General features: G+C 55.0%; 3 protein-coding genes across 3 annotated transcripts; all 3 read left to right on the top strand.

Annotated features, from left to right (window-relative positions):
- Positions 1-1649: 1649 nt before the first annotated feature.
- On the top strand, positions 1650-2894 carry LOC138690022 (probable G-protein coupled receptor 19). The gene has a single exon (XM_069807036.1). The coding sequence runs from the start codon at positions 1650-1652 to the stop codon at positions 2892-2894; it is 1245 nt and encodes a 414-aa protein (XP_069663137.1).
- Positions 2895-4838: 1944 nt separating this feature from the next.
- On the top strand, positions 4839-7394 carry LOC138690023 (probable G-protein coupled receptor 19). Its single transcript, XM_069807037.1, has one exon. It carries the CDS (start codon positions 6084-6086, stop codon positions 7326-7328), a length of 1245 nt encoding a protein of 414 aa, XP_069663138.1. The 5' UTR covers positions 4839-6083; the 3' UTR covers positions 7329-7394.
- A 3123-nt stretch (positions 7395-10517) lies between these two features.
- On the top strand, positions 10518-11762 carry LOC138690024 (probable G-protein coupled receptor 19). Its single transcript, XM_069807038.1, has one exon. It carries the CDS (start codon positions 10518-10520, stop codon positions 11760-11762), a length of 1245 nt encoding a protein of 414 aa, XP_069663139.1.
- Positions 11763-12910: the final 1148 nt, after the last annotated feature.

Raw genomic sequence — 12910 nt, forward strand, 5'->3', positions numbered from 1 at the left:
GCTGACGTTCACTACCCGGCCTCAGAGCCGTGAAGGCTCTGTGTCACCAGTGCCCAGGCAAGGCAACGTCTGTACGGGGGATGGAAAGAAGGAGGAAGGAGCGCAAGCAAGGGTCTGGCAAGCAAAGCAGGGGACCTGCTGGGAAGGAAAAGGAGAAAGGGGGGACTGGAAGCTGAGCCATTCATGTTTAAAAAGAACAGCAGGGTTTGGACTCGGCTGGCAACCCCCACACCCCTGCCAACCCGCAGGTCGTGTCGACGGAGGATTGCTGAGCTTAGAAATTTGGCACATCCCAAGGCCCAGGCAAGGCGACTGGGTCCCTTCCCAGAGCTGGGCAAGAGGGCAGAGGTTCCGTGTTCTGTGTTGGTGTCAGTTGCTCAGGGCAACCCTTCAGTTGCCCCTCGGGTCACCCACAGACCTGCAGAACCTGCAGCTCGGTGGAGGACGGGCTTCGCTCGGCAGCCGGCCTCGACAGGGTGAGCTGTCAAGAGTCACACTTGCTGCTTGGGAGGTCCCTGACCAAGGTAAGGACATCGACCCTCTCCCCGGGTCTTCTCCAGCGCGCAGAGAGCCTCGACGGCTGACACGGCAGTCGCATCTAGTAGCGACCGTTCTACCGACACAACCCGAGGCTCTGCGGCTGGAAATCCCCCCACATCTCAGCTGGACAAGGACATTCCCCTCCTCCCCCCGAGTCTCCCTTCCGAATCAAAACTCTGCCGTTGATAAAAAAGTCTCCTGCGGGTTTTGGGAGGAGGTTGTGCCACCTTGCTCTCAGGGTGACAGAGGGAAATGCTGCCCTCCATGGGGCGGCTAACTTAAGAGGCAAAAAGATGGGCGGGGAGAGCGTTGATGTTCAGGGCAGACACTTTAAGGTACACAATGTCCCGCTCTGGACGAAAGTTCCCTCGCTGCGGGAGGGCTGAGGAGGATTCACGGTGAGGAGCGCCCACCCAGCTCGCTGCCTGTCCTTCCGCTGTGCTCATCTTCCCTTCGCCTTCAAAGCCAGACCTCGCTTACCTACCAAAATTACCTCCAGAAACACAAAGGTTCAGGGATAGGAGGGATATTAACACCAAAGTTACTAACGATCGGATGGGAGCAGGGTTGGGCTGCTAGTATCCTTAGCAATGTAGATGTCCTTATCGTGGAAAATATGACTTCCCATTCCACCTCTCAGTATAAGGAACACCTCCCTTGTCTCGCTCCTTGACGCATTTATGTCCAGTCAAGGGAGCAGGGACACTGATGGTCTGGGGTTTTGCCACCCCCGCGGACACTGGGAAGTACAGCTCGGTTTGGGGCTCGGTGGGGCGTATTCCGCTCACTCGCTTTGCAGGTCACCAGCATTGGTGAAACTGCACCCCAGTCTCTAGCTGTGAAAGGGGCATTTCTCTTTCAGAGGACAGAAGCGCCTGTCCTGAAATACTCAGGCCAGTAACAAAAATCCCCAGGAACCTTAGCGGCCTCTGCTGTACCAGACAGTCTCACCGTGTATTTCGGACCGCTTCTCTGAAATCTGCTACTTTCAGTAGCACGTATACTACTTAGAATTACCTTTCCTGGGCTAAGGTAGGTTTTTCACACACACTTGTTAAACAGCACCTTTTCTCTTCTCTCTTTATGCAGCCTGAGCAAAAGACCGGGCCATGCTTGTCCACAGCATGGATAACAGCAGCGCTCCTTTTGTTCTCCCGACCTTATTGCTCCTGCTGCAGAACAAGAGCTACCCCGAAACCTCCACCCCTCCTGCTGGCCACGGGGTGACCGAGTCACCCATAGGACCCCCCTCAAGCAGGAACCACACTGTCTTGCAGTATCAGCTGAGGCTGGGGGAAACTGCGGCAGCCAGCATGGTTTTGGGAGCGTTGTGGCTGGTCTCCGTCCTTGGAAACTCCCTCGTCTGCTTAGCGATCCACAGGAGCAGGAGGACGCAATCCACCACCGACTATTTTGTCGTCTCCCTGGCTTGCGCAGACCTTCTCATCAGTGTCGCAAGCGTGCCCTTCGTGCTGCTTCAGTTTACCTACGGCAGGTGGGTGCTGGGGAACGCGATGTGCAAGCTGGTAAGGTACGTGCAGTACCTCACCCCTGGCGTCCAGATATACGTGCTCCTCTCGATATGCGTGGATCGATTCTACACTATCCTCTACCCCCTGAGCTTCAAAGTGTCCAGGGAGAAAGCCAAGAAGATGATCCTGGCCTCCTGGCTGTTTGACGCTGTATTGGCATCACCGGCTTTCTCTTTCTACGGCTCCAACAGCGACCACCACTGCAACTTCTTCCTCCCCGCTTCTTGGGAAGGAGCCCTCTACGGTGCCACCCACCTCTTGGTGGTGTTTCTGATCCCTTCCGCCCTCATCATCCTCTTCTACCAGAAGGTCGTCAGGTACATTTGGAGAATAGGCACCGACGGCAGGACTGTCAGGAGGACAATGAATATTGTCCCAAGAACAAAAGTGAAAACCATCAAGATGCTCTTAACGCTCAACTCGGTCTTCCTCCTGTCCTGGCTCCCTTTCTACGTGGTACAGCTGTGGCACCCGCAGGAAACAGACTACAGACAGAGCACCTTGCTCTTCCTGGCCGTCACCTGGGTTTCTTTCAGCTCTTCAGCCTCCAAGCCAACCCTCTACTCCGTGTATAATGCCAACTTCAGAAGAGGGATGAAAGAAATTTGTTGCATGTCCGCCATGAAATGCTACAGAAGCAACGCATTCACCATCACCACCAGTTCCAGGATAGCCAAAAAAAATCACGTTGGGATCGCAGATATCTCAGCTCCGGCCAAAGCTGCCACCAAAGATTCCATCTATGATGCTTTTAACAGAGAAGGACAAGGAAAAAATCTTCCCGGGCCTGTTGAGCCCCATCCCCCAGATAATCCCGTCTAGCTGGCTTCATTGCTTTGAAACATTCCTATGTGCCCCCAGAACAAGGAGCTTTCTCTCAGTTTTGAACTAACATTTATTTAGGTGTTTTTAACGTAGCTTTCAGGGAAGAAAAAAAGACGTTTGGGTTTATTAAATGCCTTGATTTTGATGCGTCCAGTCTATTTCGTTTCAGTTCCGTTACGTCCTGCTTTCTGGAACCGCTCTCCCTGAAGCGCGAGCATAACCTTTTCACAAAACAGAAAAGTTCTTACACTCTCGAAATGTGGGGGGGGAAGGGAAGCGGAAAACACTGCTTGTTTTCCATCCCTGCGCATGGGCCACGGTGTAATGCATAAATGCATAAATCCGCGCAGAGCCATCTCTACTTCCTTTCATTAGGTCCCCGTGAATATCCTTGCACTGGGCTTTTCCTCCTTGTTCAGACCCCAAGGGTAAGGTGTCCGTACGTGGGCATTGCTGCCCTAACCCTGAGCCCACTGACATCAGTGGTAAAATTCCCACTGCCCCAGTAGGGTCAGCGTCAGGCCAGCACTGAATGCTTCTGCGTCTTCCTCCTCGTGCCTCTCCAGAGGTCTCGTGGTCCAAACCGCCCGAGAAAAGTCCTCCCCTTGGTCTGGCCCTCCCCGCCTCCTCTCGAGCTGCTTCTACACCCAGCCTGCTGCACCCACCCAGAAGCCAGGGGTGGGCACCGCCTGGGAGAAGACCTGCTCATCCAAAGGAAAAGGGGCCACGGCTGTACCAGGCACCCAGGGACTCCTCCACCTCTGAAATTTAGTGCGTCTCCTGGCCCGAGCCCCTTCTCCTCAGGTACGCCTGTGGCACCTGCAGCAAGCAGTGCTTTTTGCCAGGCAGGAGCAGGAAAACCAGCTCTGCGCTCACACGCTCGCCTGACAGCATCCTCCACGGGTGCGTGCTTGAAGAGGTCCCAACAGGCGTCCCAGAGGAGACAAGCTGGCAGGGAGCGGTGCCTGCAGGTGCAGCCGGCTCCTGCTGCTGTGTCTCTGCCAGCGCAGTGAGAAAACAACCCAACGGGACCGGCCGGGGCTTGCGTCCTGGTGGCAAGCCCTATGTCCCAGCTGAACAAGGGGGTAGGCACCTCTGCCTCGTGGGCATGTACACCTTGGGCCCACCAGCCTGAAGACTTTACTCTGGAGGTGAATTTGGCTTGCTCCACAGGGGATGTAGGTCTACTCCTATCATGAGGATGAGGGAACAACGCTGGCAGGTCCCAGCAGCTGTATTTCAGTGCTAGCTCAGAAATACAGAGGTCACGCGAGCGGCCAGGTGGGTGAAAAGCACCGTCTAAAAAGGAGACGGATTGCTGACCCCGTTAGCATTAGGGGAGGCATTGTAGCCAGCAGCAATGAGAGTCCATGCTGGATGACTGCTCTGTGCTGCTTTAGGGAGGTAAACACTGAGGGCCCCCAAGCCCAACTGCTCTCCACCTGTCCTAGGGAGCTGTTTGGCAGCTAACAAACAGAGCCATCGTCTCCTTTAAAGCCAGTTCCAAGCTCCCTTCTTGCCTCGTGCTCACCGATCTGCTGACGTTCACTACCCGGCCTCAGAGCCGTGAAGGCTCTGTGTCACCAGTGCCCAGGCAAGGCAACGTCTGTACGGGGGATGGAAAGAAGGAGGAAGGAGCGCAAGCAAGGGTCTGGCAAGCAAAGCAGGGGACCTGCTGGGAAGGAAAAGGAGAAAGGGGGGACTGGAAGCTGAGCCATTCATGTTTAAAAAGAACAGCAGGGTTTGGACTCGGCTGGCAACCCCCACACCCCTGCCAACCCGCAGGTCGTGTCGACGGAGGATTGCTGAGCTTAGAAATTTGGCACGTCCCAAGGCCCAGGCAAGGCGACTGGGTCCCTTCCCAGAGCTGGGCAAGAGGGCAGAGGTTCCGTGTTCTGTGTTGGTGTCAGTTGCTCAGGGCAACCCTTCAGTTGCCCCTCGGGTCACCCACAGACCTGCAGAACCTGCAGCTCGGTGGAGGACGGGCTTCGCTCGGCAGCCGGCCTCGACAGGGTGAGCTGTCAAGAGTCACACTTGCTGCTTGGGAGGTCCCTGACCAAGGTAAGGACATCGACCCTCTCCCCGGGTCTTCTCCAGCGCGCAGAGAGCCTCGACGGCTGACACGGCAGTCGCATCTAGTAGCGACCGTTCTACCGACACAACCCGAGGCTCTGCGGCTGGAAATCCCCCCACATCTCAGCTGGACAAGGACATTCCCCTCCTCCCCCCGAGTCTCCCTTCCGAATCAAAACTCTGCCGTTGATAAAAAAGTCTCCTGCGGGTTTTGGGAGGAGGTTGTGCCACCTTGCTCTCAGGGTGACAGAGGGAAATGCTGCCCTCCATGGGGCGGCTAACTTAAGAGGCAAAAAGATGGGCGGGGAGAGCGTTGATGTTCAGGGCAGACACTTTAAGGTACACAATGTCCCGCTCTGGACGAAAGTTCCCTCGCTGCGGGAGGGCTGAGGAGGATTCACGGTGAGGAGCGCCCACCCAGCTCGCTGCCTGTCCTTCCGCTGTGCTCATCTTCCCTTCGCCTTCAAAGCCAGACCTCGCTTACCTACCAAAATTACCTCCAGAAACACAAAGGTTCAGGGATAGGAGGGATATTAACACCAAAGTTACTAACGATCGGATGGGAGCAGGGTTGGGCTGCTAGTATCCTTAGCAATGTAGATGTCCTTATCGTGGAAAATATGACTTCCCATTCCACCTCTCAGTATAAGGAACACCTCCCTTGTCTCGCTCCTTGACGCATTTATGTCCAGTCAAGGGAGCAGGGACACTGATGGTCTGGGGTTTTGCCACCCCCACGGACACTGGGAAGTACAGCTCGGTTTGGGGCTCGGTGGGGCGTATTCCGCTCACTCGCTTTGCAGGTCACCAGCATTGGTGAAACTGCACCCCAGTCTCTAGCTGTGAAAGGGGCATTTCTCTTTCAGAGGACAGAAGCGCCTGTCCTGAAATACTCAGGCCAGTAACAAAAATCCCCAGGAACCTTAGCGGCCTCTGCTGTACCAGACAGTCTCACCGTGTATTTCGGACCGCTTCTCTGAAATCTGCTACTTTCAGTAGCACGTATACTACTTAGAATTACCTTTCCTGGGCTAAGGTAGGTTTTTCACACACACTTGTTAAACAGCACCTTTTCTCTTCTCTCTTTATGCAGCCTGAGCAAAAGACCTGGCCATGCTTGTCCACAGCATGGATAACAGCAGCGCTCCTTTTGTTCTCCCGACCTTATTGCTCCTGCTGCAGAACAAGAGCTACCCCGAAACCTCCACCCCTCCTGCTGGCCACGGGGTGACCGAGTCACCCATAGGACCCCCCTCAAGCAGGAACCACACTGTCTTGCAGTATCAGCTGAGGCTGGGGGAAACTGCGGCAGCCAGCATGGTTTTGGGAGCGTTGTGGCTGGTCTCCGTCCTTGGAAACTCCCTCGTCTGCTTAGCGATCCACAGGAGCAGGAGGACGCAATCCACCACCGACTATTTTGTCGTCTCCCTGGCTTGCGCAGACCTTCTCATCAGTGTCGCAAGCGTGCCCTTCGTGCTGCTTCAGTTTACCTACGGCAGGTGGGTGCTGGGGAACGCGATGTGCAAGCTGGTAAGGTACGTGCAGTACCTCACCCCTGGCGTCCAGATATACGTGCTCCTCTCGATATGCGTGGATCGATTCTACACTATCCTCTACCCCCTGAGCTTCAAAGTGTCCAGGGAGAAAGCCAAGAAGATGATCCTGGCCTCCTGGCTGTTTGACGCTGTATTGGCATCACCGGCTTTCTCTTTCTACGGCTCCAACAGCGACCACCACTGCAACTTCTTCCTCCCCGCTTCTTGGGAAGGAGCCCTCTACGGTGCCACCCACCTCTTGGTGGTGTTTCTGATCCCTTCCGCCCTCATCATCCTCTTCTACCAGAAGGTCGTCAGGTACATTTGGAGAATAGGCACCGACGGCAGGACTGTCAGGAGGACAATGAATATTGTCCCAAGAACAAAAGTGAAAACCATCAAGATGCTCTTAACGCTCAACTCGGTCTTCCTCCTGTCCTGGCTCCCTTTCTACGTGGTACAGCTGTGGCACCCGCAGGAAACAGACTACAGACAGAGCACCTTGCTCTTCCTGGCCGTCACCTGGGTTTCTTTCAGCTCTTCAGCCTCCAAGCCAACCCTCTACTCCGTGTATAATGCCAACTTCAGAAGAGGGATGAAAGAAACTTTTTGCATGTCTGCCATGAAATGCTACAGAAGCAACGCATACACCATCACCACCAGTTCCAGGATAGCCAAAAAAAATCACGTTGGGATCGCAGATATCTCAGCTCCGGCCAAAGCTGCCACCAAAGATTCCATCTATGATGCTTTTAACAGAGAAGCAAAGGAAAAAAAGCTTGCCTGGCCTATTCAGTCCAATCCCCCAAATACGTTTGTCTAGTTGGCTTCATTGCTTTGAAACATTCCTATGTGCCCCCAGAACAAGGAGCTTTCTCTCAGTTTTGAACTAACATTTATTTAGGTGTTTTTAACGTAGCTTTCAGGGAAGAAAAAAAGACGTTTGGGTTTATTAAATGCCTTGATTTTGATGCGTCCAGTCTATTTCGTTTCAGTTCCGTTACGTCCTGCTTTCTGGAACCGCTCTCCCTGAAGCGCGAGCATAACCTTTTCACAAAACAGAAAAGTTCTTACACTCTCGAAATGTGGGGGGGGAAGGGAAGCGGAAAACACTGCTTGTTTTCCATCCCTGCGCATGGGCCACGGTGTAATGCATAAATGCATAAATCCGCGCAGAGCCATCTCTACTTCCTTTCATTAGGTCCCCGTGAATATCCTTGCACTGGGCTTTTCCTCCTTGTTCAGACCCCAAGGGTAAGGTGTCCGTACGTGGGCATTGCTGCCCTAACCCTGAGCCCACTGACATCAGTGGTAAAATTCCCACTGCCCCAGTAGGGTCAGCGTCAGGCCAGCACTGAATGCTTCTGCGTCTTCCTCCTCGTGCCTCTCCAGAGGTCTCGTGGTCCAAACCGCCCGAGAAAAGTCCTCCCCTTGGTCTGGCCCTCCCCGCCTCCTCTCGAGCTGCTTCTACACCCAGCCTGCTGCACCCACCCAGAAGCCAGGGGTGGGCACCGCCTGGGAGAAGACCTGCTCATCCAAAGGAAAAGGGGCCACGGCTGTACCAGGCACCCAGGGACTCCTCCACCTCTGAAATTTAGTGCGTCTCCTGGCCCGAGCCCCTTCTCCTCAGGTACGCCTGTGGCACCTGCAGCAAGCAGTGCTTTTTGCCAGGCAGGAGCAGGAAAACCAGCTCTGCGCTCACACGCTCGCCTGACAGCATCCTCCACGGGTGCGTGCTTGAAGAGGTCCCAACAGGCGTCCCAGAGGAGACAAGCTGGCAGGGAGCGGTGCCTGCAGGTGCAGCCGGCTCCTGCTGCTGTGTCTCTGCCAGCGCAGTGAGAAAACAACCCAACGGGACCGGCCGGGGCTTGCGTCCTGGTGGCAAGCCCTATGTCCCAGCTGAACAAGGGGGTAGGCACCTCTGCCTCGTGGGCATGTACACCTTGGGCCCACCAGCCTGAAGACTTTACTCTGGAGGTGAATTTGGCTTGCTCCACAGGGGATGTAGGTCTACTCCTATCATGAGGATGAGGGAACAACGCTGGCAGGTCCCAGCAGCTGTATTTCAGTGCTAGCTCAGAAATACAGAGGTCACGCGAGCGGCCAGGTGGGTGAAAAGCACCGTCTAAAAAGGAGACGGATTGCTGACCCCGTTAGCATTAGGGGAGGCATTGTAGCCAGCAGCAATGAGAGTCCATGCTGGATGACTGCTCTGTGCTGCTTTAGGGAGGTAAACACTGAGGGCCCCCAAGCCCAACTGCTCTCCACCTGTCCTAGGGAGCTGTTTGGCAGCTAACAAACAGAGCCATCGTCTCCTTTAAAGCCAGTTCCAAGCTCCCTTCTTGCCTCGTGCTCACCGATCTGCTGACGTTCACTACCCGGCCTCAGAGCCGTGAAGGCTCTGTGTCACCAGTGCCCAGGCAAGGCAACGTCTGTACGGGGGATGGAAAGAAGGAGGAAGGAGCGCAAGCAAGGGTCTGGCAAGCAAAGCAGGGGACCTGCTGGGAAGGAAAAGGAGAAAGGGGGGACTGGAAGCTGAGCCATTCATGTTTAAAAAGAACAGCAGGGTTTGGACTCGGCTGGCAACCCCCACACCCCTGCCAACCCGCAGGTCGTGTCGACGGAGGATTGCTGAGCTTAGAAATTTGGCACGTCCCAAGGCCCAGGCAAGGCGACTGGGTCCCTTCCCAGAGCTGGGCAAGAGGGCAGAGGTTCCGTGTTCTGTGTTGGTGTCAGTTGCTCAGGGCAACCCTTCAGTTGCCCCTCGGGTCACCCACAGACCTGCAGAACCTGCAGCTCGGTGGAGGACGGGCTTCGCTCGGCAGCCGGCCTCGACAGGGTGAGCTGTCAAGAGTCACACTTGCTGCTTGGGAGGTCCCTGACCAAGGTAAGGACATCGACCCTCTCCCCGGGTCTTCTCCAGCGCGCAGAGAGCCTCGACGGCTGACACGGCAGTCGCATCTAGTAGCGACCGTTCTACCGACACAACCCGAGGCTCTGCGGCTGGAAATCCCCCCACATCTCAGCTGGACAAGGACATTCCCCTCCTCCCCCCGAGTCTCCCTTCCGAATCAAAACTCTGCCGTTGATAAAAAAGTCTCCTGCGGGTTTTGGGAGGAGGTTGTGCCACCTTGCTCTCAGGGTGACAGAGGGAAATGCTGCCCTCCATGGGGCGGCTAACTTAAGAGGCAAAAAGATGGGCGGGGAGAGCGTTGATGTTCAGGGCAGACACTTTAAGGTACACAATGTCCCGCTCTGGACGAAAGTTCCCTCGCTGCGGGAGGGCTGAGGAGGATTCACGGTGAGGAGCGCCCACCCAGCTCGCTGCCTGTCCTTCCGCTGTGCTCATCTTCCCTTCGCCTTCAAAGCCAGACCTCGCTTACCTACCAAAATTACCTCCAGAAACACAAAGGTTCAGGGATAGGAGGGATATTAACACCAAAGTTACTAACGATCGGATGGGAGCAGGGTTGGGCTGCTAGTATCCTTAGCAATGTAGATGTCCTTATCGTGGAAAATATGACTTCCCATTCCACCTCTCAGTATAAGGAACACCTCCCTTGTCTCGCTCCTTGACGCATTTATGTCCAGTCAAGGGAGCAGGGACACTGATGGTCTGGGGTTTTGCCACCCCCACGGACACTGGGAAGTACAGCTCGGTTTGGGGCTCGGTGGGGCGTATTCCGCTCACTCGCTTTGCAGGTCACCAGCATTGGTGAAACTGCACCCCAGTCTCTAGCTGTGAAAGGGGCATTTCTCTTTCAGAGGACAGAAGCGCCTGTCCTGAAATACTCAGGCCAGTAACAAAAATCCCCAGGAACCTTAGCGGCCTCTGCTGTACCAGACAGTCTCACCGTGTATTTCGGACCGCTTCTCTGAAATCTGCTACTTTCAGTAGCACGTATACTACTTAGAATTACCTTTCCTGGGCTAAGGTAGGTTTTTCACACACACTTGTTAAACAGCACCTTTTCTCTTCTCTCTTTATGCAGCCTGAGCAAAAGACCGGGCCATGCTTGTCCACAGCATGGATAACAGCAGCGCTCCTTTTGTTCTCCCGACCTTATTGCTCCTGCTGCAGAACAAGAGCTACCCCGAAACCTCCACCCCTCCTGCTGGCCACGGGGTGACCGAGTCACCCATAGGACCCCCCTCAAGCAGGAACCACACTGTCTTGCAGTATCAGCTGAGGCTGGGGGAAACTGCGGCAGCCAGCATGGTTTTGGGAGCGTTGTGGCTGGTCTCCGTCCTTGGAAACTCCCTCGTCTGCTTAGCGATCCACAGGAGCAGGAGGACGCAATCCACCACCGACTATTTTGTCGTCTCCCTGGCTTGCGCAGACCTTCTCATCAGTGTCGCAAGCGTGCCCTTCGTGCTGCTTCAGTTTACCTACGGCAGGTGGGTGCTGGGGAACGCGATGTGCAAGCTGGTAAGGTACGTGCAGTACCTCACCCCTGGCGTCCAGATATACGTGCTCCTCTCGATATGCGTGGATCGATTCTACACTATCCTCTACCCCCTGAGCTTCAAAGTGTCCAGGGAGAAAGCCAAGAAGATGATCCTGGCCTCCTGGCTGTTTGACGCTGTATTGGCATCACCGGCTTTCTCTTTCTACGGCTCCAACAGCGACCACCACTGCAACTTCTTCCTCCCCGCTTCTTGGGAAGGAGCCCTCTACGGTGCCACCCACCTCTTGGTGGTGTTTCTGATCCCTTCCGCCCTCATCATCCTCTTCTACCAGAAGGTCGTCAGGTACATTTGGAGAATAGGCACCGACGGCAGGACTGTCAGGAGGACAATGAATATTGTCCCAAGAACAAAAGTGAAAACCATCAAGATGCTCTTAACGCTCAACTCGGTCTTCCTCCTGTCCTGGCTCCCTTTCTACGTGGTACAGCTGTGGCACCCGCAGGAAACAGACTACAGACAGAGCACCTTGCTCTTCCTGGCCGTCACCTGGGTTTCTTTCAGCTCTTCAGCCTCCAAGCCAACCCTCTACTCCGTGTATAATGCCAACTTCAGAAGAGGGATGAAAGAAATTTGTTGCATGTCCGCCATGAAATGCTACAGAAGCAACGCATTCACCATCACCACCAGTTCCAGGATAGCCAAAAAAAATCACGTTGGGATCGCAGATATCTCAGCTCCGGCCAAAGCTGCCACCAAAGATTCCATCTATGATGCTTTTAACAGAGAAGAACAAGGAAAAAATCTTCCCGGGCCTGTTGAGCCCCATCCCCCAGATAATCCCGTCTAGCTGGCTTCATTGCTTTGAAACATTCCTATGTGCCCCCAGAACAAGGAGCTTTCTCTCAGTTTTGAACTAACATTTATTTAGGTGTTTTTAACGTAGCTTTCAGGGAAGAAAAAAAGACGTTTGGGTTTATTAAATGCCTTGATTTTGATGCGTCCAGTCTATTTCGTTTCAGTTCCGTTACGTCCTGCTTTCTGGAACCGCTCTCCCTGAAGCGCGAGCATAACCTTTTCACAAAACAGAAAAGTTCTTACACTCTCGAAATGTGGGGGGGGAAGGGAAGCGGAAAACACTGCTTGTTTTCCATCCCTGCGCATGGGCCACGGTGTAATGCATAAATGCATAAATCCGCGCAGAGCCATCTCTACTTCCTTTCATTAGGTCCCCGTGAATATCCTTGCACTGGGCTTTTCCTCCTTGTTCAGACCCCAAGGGTAAGGTGTCCGTACGTGGGCATTGCTGCCCTAACCCTGAGCCCACTGACATCAGTGGTAAAATTCCCACTGCCCCAGTAGGGTCAGCGTCAGGCCAGCACTGAATGCTTCTGCGTCTTCCTCCTCGTGCCTCTCCAGAGGTCTCGTGGTCCAAACCGCCCGAGAAAAGTCCTCCCCTTGGTCTGGCCCTCCCCGCCTCCTCTCGAGCTGCTTCTACACCCAGCCTGCTGCACCCACCCAGAAGCCAGGGGTGGGCACCGCCTGGGAGAAGACCTGCTCATCCAAAGGAAAAGGGGCCACGGCTGTACCAGGCACCCAGGGACTCCTCCACCTCTGAAATTTAGTGCGTCTCCTGGCCCGAGCCCCTTCTCCTCAGGTACGCCTGTGGCACCTGCAGCAAGCAGTGCTTTTTGCCAGGCAGGAGCAGGAAAACCAGCTCTGCGCTCACACGCTCGCCTGACAGCATCCTCCACGGGTGCGTGCTTGAAGAGGTCCCAACAGGCGTCCCAGAGGAGACAAGCTGGCAGGGAGCGGTGCCTGCAGGTGCAGCCGGCTCCTGCTGCTGTGTCTCTGCCAGCGCAGTGAGAAAACAACCCAACGGGACCGGCCGGGGCTTGCGTCCTGGTGGCAAGCCCTATGTCCCAGCTGAACAAGGGGGTAGGCACCTCTGCCTCGTGGGCATGTACACCTTGGGCCCACCAGCCTGAAGACTTTACT

This window comes from Haliaeetus albicilla, chromosome 19, assembly GCF_947461875.1.
Source record: "Haliaeetus albicilla chromosome 19, bHalAlb1.1, whole genome shotgun sequence".
In the NCBI taxonomy this organism is placed as follows: Eukaryota; Metazoa; Chordata; class Aves; order Accipitriformes; family Accipitridae; genus Haliaeetus; species Haliaeetus albicilla.